A 12,799-nucleotide genomic window follows, 5' to 3' on the forward strand; every position below is an offset into this window, starting at 1 on the left:
GTTTCCTTCTGGAGCCACATTATTGCCTTAAACCAAACACTGCCTGCACTGCTCACCATTGAGAACATGTGTGCCTCTCCTGGCTGCAGATTGAAGGGGAGAGAGAAAGAGACTAAAAGATAAAGTGAGCAAGGTAAAGTCAGAGATGTAAAGCGAGAGAAAGAAAGAGAGAGAGAGAGAGAGAGAGAATGGATAGGAAATGTGAGGGGGGAATAAAGCAGAGCTGACTTTCTGTGTTTGTGTGTGTGTGTGTGGATATGACAGCGTGTGTAGCCAGCCAATCAGAGCGCACCTTTTGAGCTGCAGCAGGCTGGCAGATTTGGGAGCTATAGTGGTTCTGTTCTGGACTGGATTGAGCCGCTGCACACATACTCCTTTCTATGCGACTTAAAAAATGTGGAGGAACACTGGGAGCGCTCCTCTGTATTCCAAAACCTTGTCATCTTTTAAGGAAAGACTGAGAAGGTAAGTGTGTGTGTGTGTGTGTGTGTTTTCTCTTTGCTCATCTGCTGACTGAAGCTTGAGTGCTGCCTCTGTTTGTCTGGCTTGTGGTGAGGTGGTATTCAGTGAAAGTCTGAGAGTTGGTCTTGTGTATACATGCGGTCGTAGACCAAACAAAGCAGGTAGGGAAGGAAGGAAGGGAAGTGCCTGTGCATTGATCTGTGCCTTTTTCATTACTCCATCACTTTATTGTGGCCGCACGCAAATCTTCAGTCTTGGAAATCTTTAGTGCATAACCTTTCTTTCTTTCTTTCTTTCTTTCTTTCTTTTTTTTTTACAAATATTTATTTGTATTTTGACACAAATATTTGCCTTCAGGCGTTCAGAGTAAACTGAGAATGCCTACATTTTCAGACACTGATGGCTGTCTGACAGTGATTAAGTGATTAGACGAGCCTGTATTCGATGCATGGGGGAAGTTGTGTTGTGCTTGAGCTGATGCCTCCATGCAGTGAACACGCCAAGGTGACAAACGCACATCAATGGATCCCTGGAGTCCCTCCCCTGATATTACTAATCCTGTAGCAGGCAATCAGTCTCAGCATCACCTTCTCCTCATGCCACTGCATTGAGTAAAAACAGTAGATAGAGCTTTGAGGTTATAAAACCACTTCAGTTCTATAAAAAGAACTCCAATTTAGTGCTGTGATGTGAATAAGACATGAGAAGTAGAGGGGAAAAAAATTAAATTGAATAAAGTGGGCTGAATCAACTGTACTGGGGAAATTTTACTGCTTAGGGTCTCAAAGGTGGTCTTTGATGCATGAGCCGACTTTAACATTGAAGCAATGTTCTGGGTAAAGTCAAGTTAAGCTCAATAGACACTTGACAGCAATTGCGGTATAATTTTGATTACTACCAAAAATACTTTTCTACTCGTCCCATTTTTTTTTTTTCTTAAAATAACGAATAAAAATCTAGGTTACTGTGAGGCACTTACCGTATGAGGGGGTGAATGGAGCCAGTTTTTGAAATGTGAATCTTAGAATTATATAAAATCATCTAAAACATGTGTATTCTTAAGCTATATATAGAGAAAACAATTTTATGGTCATCTTATGGTTTTGTGTTGCCATGGAAAGTTGCATCAGTAAGGGAACATCACTCTTAAATCATGTATACTTTTTTACTATACAATTGAAAAAGAGTATTTTAATGTTTACCCATTGACTTCCATTGCAAGTTCCTCATTGTGACCCAGATTTTTTACATTTATTATCATTTTTTAAGAAAAGGAGGGGTCAGTTGAAGCTAATTTTTGGTAAGTGCTCTCAACTGAGCTTATAACTTGCACGAAACACAGGAAATATTCCTCAAATGTGATCACACCATACAGAAAGACTCCTAGATTCAATTTACATGAACATTCCATCACTAACGTTTCTTTTTGCATGTGTAAAAAGATTAATTCGAGCAATAAGTGGGGTACAGTATAGAGCCGACAGGAACAAACATGGAAAAATGTAATTGTGAAAAGACGCCTCTCAGCCATTGTTCCATCCGAGCCTCACTCCATTCAAATTATCATCCTAATTAGCAGCACTGGATTCTAATCAGTATTACAAATTTGTTTTGAAGACCTAGAGAAACCTGCGAGAATCAGTCAAGACCCTTTTGCTCTTGAAGTGCAGAACAAGGGTTATCGCTGCCTCCTGGCCTGTTGTGGTTTCGGGTTTTGCTGGAACAGTGTTTTGTTTGCATGTGTAGCGCCATTTTCTCTTGCTCAAGACGCATTTCTTTAATCTTTAACACCAGATGGATACTGTTTTTGTGAATCTGTAATCAATTCACTTAACTAATGAATTTATTCTTTCTATATTCTGCAAAAATTGACACTGCAGCACACATCCAAAAAATATCTTGTTTTTAGAAGGCTTCTGCATGGAAACTGATCATTATTTATGATCATTATTTTTGTAAAAAATACAAAATACATAGACTAATTTACATAATTATACATTAATTTGTTCGTAATTAGCATACACTGATGGAACTAGGACTCGTTGACTGAGCTTTTCTATTTAGTTTTGAGAGAGTAGTGTCCAATTCAACATTTAACCTCCTGCTACTACTATTCAAGGTACAAGGTGTCAGGCATGCTGAGATTCCTCATCAAAAAAACTCAAAATACAATCCACTCCTTTGTGATAAACTCACTGTCCAGAGGCCTGAGGGCAATAGTCTTTTAATTCTCATCAGACTGGTGCTTAAAGTTGCATCAAGCACGGTGAGTTCAGTAAGGTAGGTTCACATTAATTACGTTTCATCACACAGATTAATCCAGATTCGCAGAAGTGAGTTGCTGTTTTTAGAGACGTTTATTTTAAGTCCTGTGCTTATCATGATCATTTATATGTCAACATGCAAAGGCTGAATTTTTCTTAATGAGAGCAAGATTGTTGGTGTATTTTTATTTTGTTTTATTTTATTTTATTTTATTTATTTATTATTATTATTTTTTTAATTAATATAGTTCCAGTTCTCAAATTTCAAAGTTAATCTTTAAAAAAAAAAAGGTTTCCTCTTAAATTTACAAGCCCCTGTCTTTATGAGTGATTCAACAGATTCGTGCAAAAAACAATGATATATTCTGGAAAAAAATATTTGTCGTTGGCCAAGTTCATACAGCAGCAGAATACGCTTGTCAAGTCATGTTTTTGAGTCCTTAAAATGGTTACGTTCACACACAGTTCGGCATGACAACCGCATTCTGTAACAGAATTCACACCTGTAAATTTGCAGTATTCACAACAACATTCTCAGAACACACTCACGCTGTATGAATGGAACCAGACTGGACAACTAGTTGTCTTTCACGGCATACAGTGCGAGAGAGAGACGCTTTGCTACACAAATGCTCATCTACCGTGTGTTACATGTTTTTATGTGTTTTCGGTAACTTACAGTGATGGAGAAATGAGCTGTATGTCAGACTTTTTAGATCCCTTCAGTTTTCCACTGGAGGCGATGCGATCAGATTTGTACAGTTTCTGTACGCGAATCAAATGCTCTGCTCTCTACCTAAATATAAAAGCTGCTGTCGGTTAATGAAGATCTGACGAAAGAACTCATGGTTCGGTTGGATGCTTGTTGAGTCAGGAAGTGGTAAGACTCTGAATCTGTGAAGAAAATGTGGTTGTTAATCCCAAAAACTCACAGTGTGAATGTAGCCTTCAGGCCCTGATATACTTCTAACAAAATTGAAGAATGAACTGATAAGATGTAATTTCGAACAAAATCAGGCCAAAACAAAGTTCGTTTTGAGTTTGTTTTAGGCAGTTCGAAACAGCTCACCAAAACAAACTTTCTAGAGGAGTTTGTTTTGGCTCCTAAACACCTTTAAGCTACCATTGGTCCATGCAATCGGTGGGTGTGTTCTGAAACCCACATTCGTTGACGTGCATTTTTTTCCCCCTGGTTCGTTTCTCATTTTATGTCCAACCATAGAACAACATCTCCTGATTACACTGGAGTGTTGAATAGCTGAGCTGGCACAAATATATCCGCACCTGTATGATCACTCACAGAGAGACTTAGAGATTCAGAGAAAGCATTTAATTCCTAGAAAGAAATTGCAATGAAGCTTGGTGTTGACGACCCAGAGTTATGCAAAGAGCAACGTAGAGAAACATCCGACACAAGTTTTGCAAAGCCATGAGAATGAAAGGAAAGAGTAAAGATATAAGGTAGCAAGTACCAAATACATGTATCTCAAATAAAATGTTTCACCATACTGCTGCTGCTGTTCTTTCAATAAGCGAATTTAAAGGATATACAATCAATTAAATGCCAAAGGAATATAATATTAACCTTTGTTTTTATCAAAAGTAAATCATGACACCACATAAAATATAAAAAGGTGTAACAATTTATCAGTTTTAAGGAAATACATGAACACATATATGAAAAACTGACTCCAGTATTTTTTTTTCCACGTCACAAAAAAGTTTTCAGACTTTGAGCCATTCACATAATCAGCCCCATAAAGGACTGATTATGGAAATGGAATGGTTATTTTGTGTTGCAAACATGATCCTTGACTTTGAACTGCTGCTATTCATTATTTCTTTGTTTAAAATATTCTTAGCATTGGGGCCCATCTCACACATAGATTGCCTACACGTCTTCATTTCATCATTGTTTAGTTTAGGGGATACGCAAGAGCTTTGAAACACGTTTACATAAATCTACACCCCACCTCCAGCAGCGTGAGGGTGTTGGAAAGTTCAGAAACAGTATTCCGTCGCTTAGCCTTTTCGAACTTCTTTTTGTCCCCAAACAGAAAACAAAAATGAACTTCATTTGAAGTATATCAGTGCCTTTAATTATTCCATTCAAAAATGATCTTTATAAGTGAGCGATTGTGTCATTCTTTAACCTATTTGTTCAGAAACACTTATTTATTCGGGAGTGAAATAAGTGAATGTTTGATTCATTAAATCAATTGATTTGTTCAAAAATATTGGCTTCATTCATAAATGTACAATTACTTGTCTTAATTCTTTCTGAGGTGAGTTTAAAATATTCTAGTGGAGTTTTTTGTTAAGGTGACCATTATTTTAGAACTTTCCCCTTACTGTTTCAATGGCGATGTGCATGCTTGACACATGACATACCGCGGCCATAATAACACTGTATGACAGATGGATTGCTGATGGATCATTTTTCCTTTTCCTTTTTTATTTAAAATATTCACAAACTTGCTTACCATGTCATGAAAAATCTTATATTCTGATTCATAAATATGTGTAAATGAGTGTGTTTTATCATTTAAAAACTGTTCACGCTGCAGTTCTGTCAATCAGATTTACAGCACATGAATTCATCAATTTCAAGTAATAAGTGGCCGGTGTGCTATGTGAAGAACAGTGTGAACTGTATAGTTACTATGTCTTTCTGATATGAATAAAATTAAAAATACAAAAATGAAAAAATAAAAAAATAAAACAAAAAATAGTGTTCCTGTGTCAAGTGGTAGAGCATTGCGTTAGCAGTGCAAGGTTGTGGGTTCGATTCCCAGGGAACACGTGTTACGTAAAAAATGTTAGCCTAAATGCACTTTGTTCAAAAACACTACCGTATTTTCTGGACAATAAGTCACACTTTATTTCATAGTTTGGCTGGTCCTGCGACTTATAGTCAGGTGCAACTTATTTATCAAAATGAATTTGACATGAACCAAGAGAAATGAACCAAGAGAAAACATTACCGTCTACAGCCGCGAGAGGGCGCTCTATCCTGCTTACTGATCTTGTAGTCTACACTGAGCAGCATAGAGCACCCTCTCGTGGCTGTAGATGGTAATGTTTTCTCTTGGTTCTTGGTTCTAAATTAATGTAACTTATAGTCCAGTGCGACTTATATATATATATATATATATATATATATATATATATATATATATATATATATATATATATATTTTTTTTTTTTTTTTTTTTTTCTCATCATGACATATTTTTGGACTGATGGGAGTTTTACTCAGGTGGAATTATAGTCTGAAAAATACAGAAATTATTTCAGAAATTAAATAATTGTGTCTTTGAATGAGACATATGCAGTGTGTTGCTCAGAAACGTGCAACAATCAATTGTTTGTTTCCTTTTGCAGAACAAAAATGGATGAGGTTTCTTGCAGTTGTGTCTGAAATGTCTAGGTTATGTATGTAACCCTTTTTTTCCCTGAAGGAGGGAACCTTGGCCTGCTGGATTTGCATCGCGAGCTCTGCCCCACTGTGTGGGTATATAAGAAGTGCGAGAAACTCACATTTAAGTCTTCGGTGAGGAGCCGATACATGTGACCTGGCCATTCAACGGAACAGCGATGTGGCAAGGGGAAGTAACGTCTCCATTCCCTCCTTCAGGGAGTGCGGGTTACATACAGTATGTAACCTAGAAATTCCCTTTCAGTTGGTCACATTACTTCGTTATGTCAGAAAGAGACTGACAAATGGGGTCCCTTCAAAATGCCACATGGCTGTCTTCCAGTGACCCGTGTACGTGATACCACCTTGTCAAGAGACCAGCACAAGTAAGGGCCTATACCAGATACAGAATGCACTGGGTAGCATATTCCAGCTGGACATATGTTAGCAGGATGCCTGCTCATAGGAGGACTTACAAGGGCAGGTACCGACCGCGTGGTGGTTATACAAATGAATCTCTGAGGTACCCAGCCTGCAGGTTGGAATGTTTCAATTGCAGAGAGATAAGGTGGCTTGCCAAGGGCAAAACACATGCTACCAAGAGACTTACTGTGGAAATATACACGTTGGATTGCCCAAAAAGGGGAATCACAACACATGGAGGCACCTAGTCCAACACAGGGACTGAGCAATAGGGCAAGCACGCAAGTGCTGGACATCAACAGTGCTGGAGGAACCCAGGATTCTGAACTGAGGAACTCACCTGATGGGAATAGCTCATGCATACAGTCCATGGAGTGGAATGGCGCAGTAAGCAGATTGACACTGAGCAGGTCCTGTTACTGGCGGGAAGAGAGTAACACTCTCATCATCCTCCATGATCTTGCACATTGTCTGTGCACATTGTCCTCGCTCAGGGAGTAAAACAATTAGCCGTGGTTATTCTCTGGAGAGGCAAATAGGTCTACCTGAGCTTCTCTGAAGCATTCCCAAATAAGCTGGACCAACTGGGGGTGAAGTCTCCATTCTCTGAGGCAAGACTGCTGACTTGAAAGCTTGTCAGCTGCACAATTAAGCCTGCCCAGTATGTGAATGGCATGAAGCGACCTTAGATGCTTCTGACTCCACAAGAGGAGATGGTGAGTGAATTGTGACATGCAACGGGAGCGTAGACCGTTCTGACAGTTGATGTACGCTATGGTCACAGTGTTGTCGGTACAGACCAGAATGTGCTTGTCCCTCAGCAGGGCCTTGAAGCGGTGCAGAGCAAGCCATACTGCGAACAACTCGAGGTAATTGACATGCCACTGAAGTCGGGATCCTGTCCAGGAGCCTGACACAACATGACCATTGCACATGGCACCCCAGCCCATGGCTGAAGCATCTGTTGACACAACTACATGCCTGTACACTGGTTCTAGGGGAATACCAACCCGTAGAAATGAGAAGTCCAACCACAAGGTGAAGGTCCGGCGGCAGGTTGTAATGCTGATCTCCCTGAACATGCCCTGTTGCCATGCCCATCCTGGGACTTCGCCTTGAAGTCAGTGCTGAAGTGGTCTCATATAAAGCAACCCGAGCAGTATGACCACCGCTGAGCATGCCATATGCCCAAGGAACCTCTGAAATAGTCTCAGTGGAACTGCCATTTGCCTTCAAATTGACTCACAGCACTCGCTCGTAAGCTGTGTAAACATGGCGACCAAGTCATACAGAGAAAAGAGATCCTCTGCACAGGAGATAGTTTGTTCTTTTCCCAGTTGACCCGAAGACCCAGATGAGCGAGGTGTCTGATCACCAGATCCCTGTGCTCACACAACTGTGCTCGAGAGTGAGCTAGAATCAGCCAGTCATCGAGGTAGTTGAGGATATGGACACCTCGTTTCCTGAGAGGAATCAGAGCTCCCTCTGCAACTTTCATAAAGACACAGGGAGACAGTGCCAACACAAATGGAAGAACTTTTTACTTTTATGCCTGCCTCTCAAAAGCAAACCGAAGAAACGGTCTATGTCAAGGAAGAATGGAGACATGAAAGTAATCGTCCTTCGGGTCGATCGTTGCAAACCAATCCAACGGACGAATGGCTTCGAAAATATGCTTGGGCATTAACATCTTGAATGGATGTCTGTGAAGAGCTTGGTACTATGAAGTAGGGGCTGTCGATGCCGGACTGCAGGGATCTTTGTGCATATTCATTTTTTTTAAATATATATTTTTTATGTTTTATTATATCATAAGATAATTTGAGTCAGAAGATCAGCTTAACGGTCATTTGCCTTTGCTGACTAAAATAGTAACACTTTTTATATGAAGCCCATATTTATAATAAATTATAAACAGAATTTTTATACAGTTTTCTTAAGGCATTATAATGAATGCATAATGTATAAAAAATTAAAATGTGTTATAAAAATGGGCTTTATAGAAAGTGTTGCCACTGAAAAAATAACTTCTCACTTAAATTTTCAATTATTTTTCTTCATGTATTTTCACACAGTAATATCCATAAATGGCTCAAGAGTGGGCCATCTGTTGCCAACAAGAAAAAGAAAGCAATTGAAAAATACTTTTGTGTGCAATGAATGAATTAGACAGACAATTATATATATATATATATATATATATATATATATATATATATATATATATATATATATATATATATATATATATATATTCTTTTTTTTAATTGTCTGTCTAATTCATTCATTGCACACGAAAGTTATATTGCTCTTATTAATAATTATTCAAATTGTCATGACATTTGTAAAACTGTTTTCTAATATGCACCACTGTTTCCACAGTAACACGTCATGATGTGTTAAACTAGTCTCTTGTTCTGTTTTTTTTTTTTTTTTTTTTTTTTTTTTAATGGTTTAAATATACAGTTAACCCAACAGTAAGGTTTGCAGCAATTGTGTTATATGGAAACTGATCTTTTGACTTGTAAACCAATGCATAGACTCCCTCTTCAGTCTTGAAGAACCTACCAATGACTGTTAAACCTAACTGTTTTTATTCTCTTGTAGTCAAGCTAGAACAATAGTAGACAAGAGAATACTAGTTAGAAATCACTTCTTATTGTGTTGGTGGTGCAAACCATTAAACCACCAAGCATGTTTAATGAAATGCATTCAGACTCGTATTGCAGTGTCTAAATTTGTTTATTAATTCTGACTGCCTCTATTTCAGCTACTGAATTATTAACGTATGTGTACTAATGAATACACATAACTGCAACTCTTGAAATGGTGAATATTGCAATATATGCATTTTCTGCAAATTTCCTTCAATACTAATAATAATAATAAAAACAGTGTTAGGTTCTTGGTAGATTAAAGTTGCATTCACATGCCACATATGCCATCTTTCCTTACAAACAAAAGTGAGTCTCACAAATATCTCACTGTCAGTTTTGTGTTGCACCATGAAATATTTATTCTGGTCATATAATGTTAAATCCTTGGGACAAGTCTTTAGCATTACTGTGACTATTTCAAACACTTCTTGGAAATGAAATGTTCAGATGTAGCTAATGTGATGAGAAATGCCCACCCTGAAGTGTTTCCACTGTCATTTGTTTATTTGTCCTTTTTTTTTTTTTTTTTTTTTTTAGAATTCCCACATCGCAATTTCCATTAGTTTTGAGAAACACTAACCCTAAAAGCACTAGGAATTTTACTCGTACATGTCAGTTACCCTCATGCCTTCGAGGAATGAAGAGTATGACAGAGTTTCTCCTCAACAAGTGACAAATCTGATTTGACAGGGAGGCAGAGGAGTCGAGAGTTATCAGCTTCTTTTTCTAGGTAACCAGGGACATGCATTGATCATTGGAATGCCATTCAGCCATTTGAATAGACTTGCCATGCTGGAGATATCATTGCAGGTCCCTTGTACCAGCACTCATGATTCCTGCTATTATACTAAAACAGCTGTTCCATCAAAAGTTTATTAAATGTTTTGCCGAATGGCAAACAGGATGATAACAATGGGCTTCAAGGCCAATTTTCATATCTTAGATCTTCACAGGTAATGGCTAATCGCATCTTTTCAGTGGAATTATAATATGATTGCTGGCTGTGTTTCATTTTGCCCCCATGAAAGTACAGTTTGTCCTCTTTCCTTCAAACAGATGTTTCTTGGATATCTGCCATCGCCTTCAGTGAGTCTCCACTGGACACCTACTCCCCACCGAATCAACACGTCTCGCTCTCAGCCCACAATGTGAGTGCCACTCAACGAGTTTCTGCAACAACAGAATTCTAAACCATGGCCATCAGCCAAGCCCTGCAAACTGGTCCAATCGCCGCCTAGAACTGCCCACCACAAGAGAGAGACCTCTGGGTGAGCGAGAGTTCAAACGTTGCTACTCTTTAACATGAGAGCAGCCAGCAGCCCTGCCTGTCTGTCCCCTCTGCTGCTGTGCCTGTGTGTGCTCCAGAGGAGCTATGGGACCCCTTCTCCACCCACCCCCACATTCATCCACAACCAGACCAAACTGCCCGACGGCGACAAGGATTCGCACCATCGGCCTAAGCGAGGCTGGATCTGGAATCAGTTTTTCGTTTTGGAAGAGCACATTGGGCCGGATGCCCAGTATGTGGGGAAGGTAAGAGCCCTGTTTTTGTTTCGATCTGTGTGCAGGTGTGGACACTGTGGTTAAAGCACTCAGGTGATTATCTAAAACAAAATGAGCTGTTGTAATTTGACTGTTTTGTTGAACGAATGGTTTCTCGAAAGAGTGCGGTTTTAACCAAAGACAATGGCAGTGCATCATGTTTTTGGAATTCTAATTGAATTGTGCGATGTCAACATGTTCTTGTAATCATACTTTCTTGGAAGTGAGTCAATGGTGCAGGTGAATAATCAGAAACAATATCTATGTTTCTCAGAACAGCATGTTTTTGCCAGAAAATTGATTTGGCTTGCAAATTAAAGGCTGACCCTTTACATCCATCCTGCTAATAAGAGTGCTGTTTATATATTTTTTATCTTCATAAACAAGGTTTTAGACAGCTTTAGACAACACTTTCTTATGATACTCGTTTGGAGTACCTTTTATTCTGGTACTCAGGAAGATTCCAGAGATCCCTCTGTGGCTTATAAATGTCAACAGAGGTAATTATTTTGCCTATTCCGTTAAGTGAAGACTGGCCCATGGAGTCAAACCAATGCCACATATAGCCTACTTACAAAATTTATGAAGTGAAAGTGAAGTTGCAAATGAAAATGATACAAAATAAAAAATAAATGTCCTTTTTAAAAAAAAGAAAGAAAAAAAAGAATTGCAAAATATACAGAGAAAAAGCAATGATTTTGCACCATATGTATTTTCATGACAATAGCTACTTATTTATTTTCAGTGCTACTTTTATTTCATTGTTTCAGTCAAGTGTGAGCTCACAATATAATTTTTTTTTTCCATTTGCTTTTCACATTTCTGCACATTTCACTTTCTGCCACTTTGACATGGGACTGGAGTCAAGGGACTGGGGAAAACCATGCATTTTTTTAATAATAGTGAAATGATCCATCGGCATGCCTCTGCTCAAAGATGATGCCTGGATCAGTTATGATCTGCATCTCGGGTCGATGATGTAACTTCCAGGGAGGCCTATCCATCCTGTTGTACACACACCAGTCCCTGGACCTCACTCCAATGTCAAAGCAATGCCAGAAAGTGAAACCCACAGAAACGTGAAGTGCATAGGAAAAAATTATATTGCGAGCTCATACTTGACTGAAACTCAAAATAAAAGTATTGTAGAATTGCAAATAAATTAGTAGCTATGGGCATGGAAATTATGAGGTGCAAAATCATTGCATTTGCTCTGTGTGATGAGAGGGGCGGGGCTGAGAGCTGTGGGAATGGAGCAAGGTCGGTGTAGTAAATGCTAATGCGTGACACCTGCGCCTCTTACTGGTCTTGGGTCCCACAGAGGAGCTCCCAAAGTATAAAAGGAGATGTGACAACATTGCAAGACGTGACAGGACCAGGCCTGGATTTTATTTTGTGTTTTGGATCTGTTTGTGCAAGACAGTCGTCCACAAGGGGTTGTCACGCTCTTTGTGTTTATTTTATTATTAAAATATTTAAATGTTTGCTAGTGCCTGCCTCCAACTTCACTTGACTACGAACGTTTGTTACACTCTGTTTCATTTATATTTTGCAATTCTCAATTTTTGTCTGCAAAACTTCTTTTTTTTCTTGCAATGCTTCATTTTATTTTGCAATTCTTAATTTTTGTTTGCAAAGGGAACTTTTTTCTCAATACTTTAATTTTCATTTGCAAACCTTTTGCAAGTATATGTGGCATTGATTTGATTCCATACTGACCTACTCTGTCAGCTCAGATGAAAACGCAGTATTTCATGGGTTGGAATAATACAGGGTGACACTGACAGCTTTTGACATTGGCTCAGTGAGGTGAAGGTTAAAGTGGAGATAGTAGAGTTTATGGCGAAATGGCTGAGCAGCCATCAATTGTCTACACCTACATCCCTCAGGAACTGAGCCAAGTGTGTGTGTCATGTTTCCTCAGCACCACTGGACAGGTCTGGTTCAGAACTGCTCACTTGAGTGTAAATACTATATGAGTGCTAGGGCAAAAAAATATATATATATTTCCAATATCCATTTATCATGAATT

At 38.7% G+C, this 12,799-nt stretch overlaps 1 protein-coding gene across 1 annotated transcript in view; it reads left to right on the plus strand.

The window, feature by feature from the left end:
• The first annotated feature begins 213 nt into the window (after positions 1 to 213).
• Positions 214 to 12,799, plus strand: part of LOC113068971 (cadherin-18-like) — a 51,700-nt gene continuing 39,114 nt past the window's right edge. The window contains exons 1-2 of the mRNA XM_026241933.1: positions 214 to 465; positions 10,282 to 10,758. Of these exons, the coding sequence (XP_026097718.1) occupies positions 10,528 to 10,758 (231 nt within the window). The 5' untranslated portion in view covers positions 214 to 465; positions 10,282 to 10,527. The remainder of the gene's footprint in view (positions 466 to 10,281; positions 10,759 to 12,799) is intronic.

This window comes from Carassius auratus, unplaced genomic scaffold (genome assembly GCF_003368295.1).
Source record: "Carassius auratus strain Wakin unplaced genomic scaffold, ASM336829v1 scaf_tig00000272, whole genome shotgun sequence".
Taxonomy (NCBI): Eukaryota; Metazoa; Chordata; class Actinopteri; order Cypriniformes; family Cyprinidae; genus Carassius; species Carassius auratus.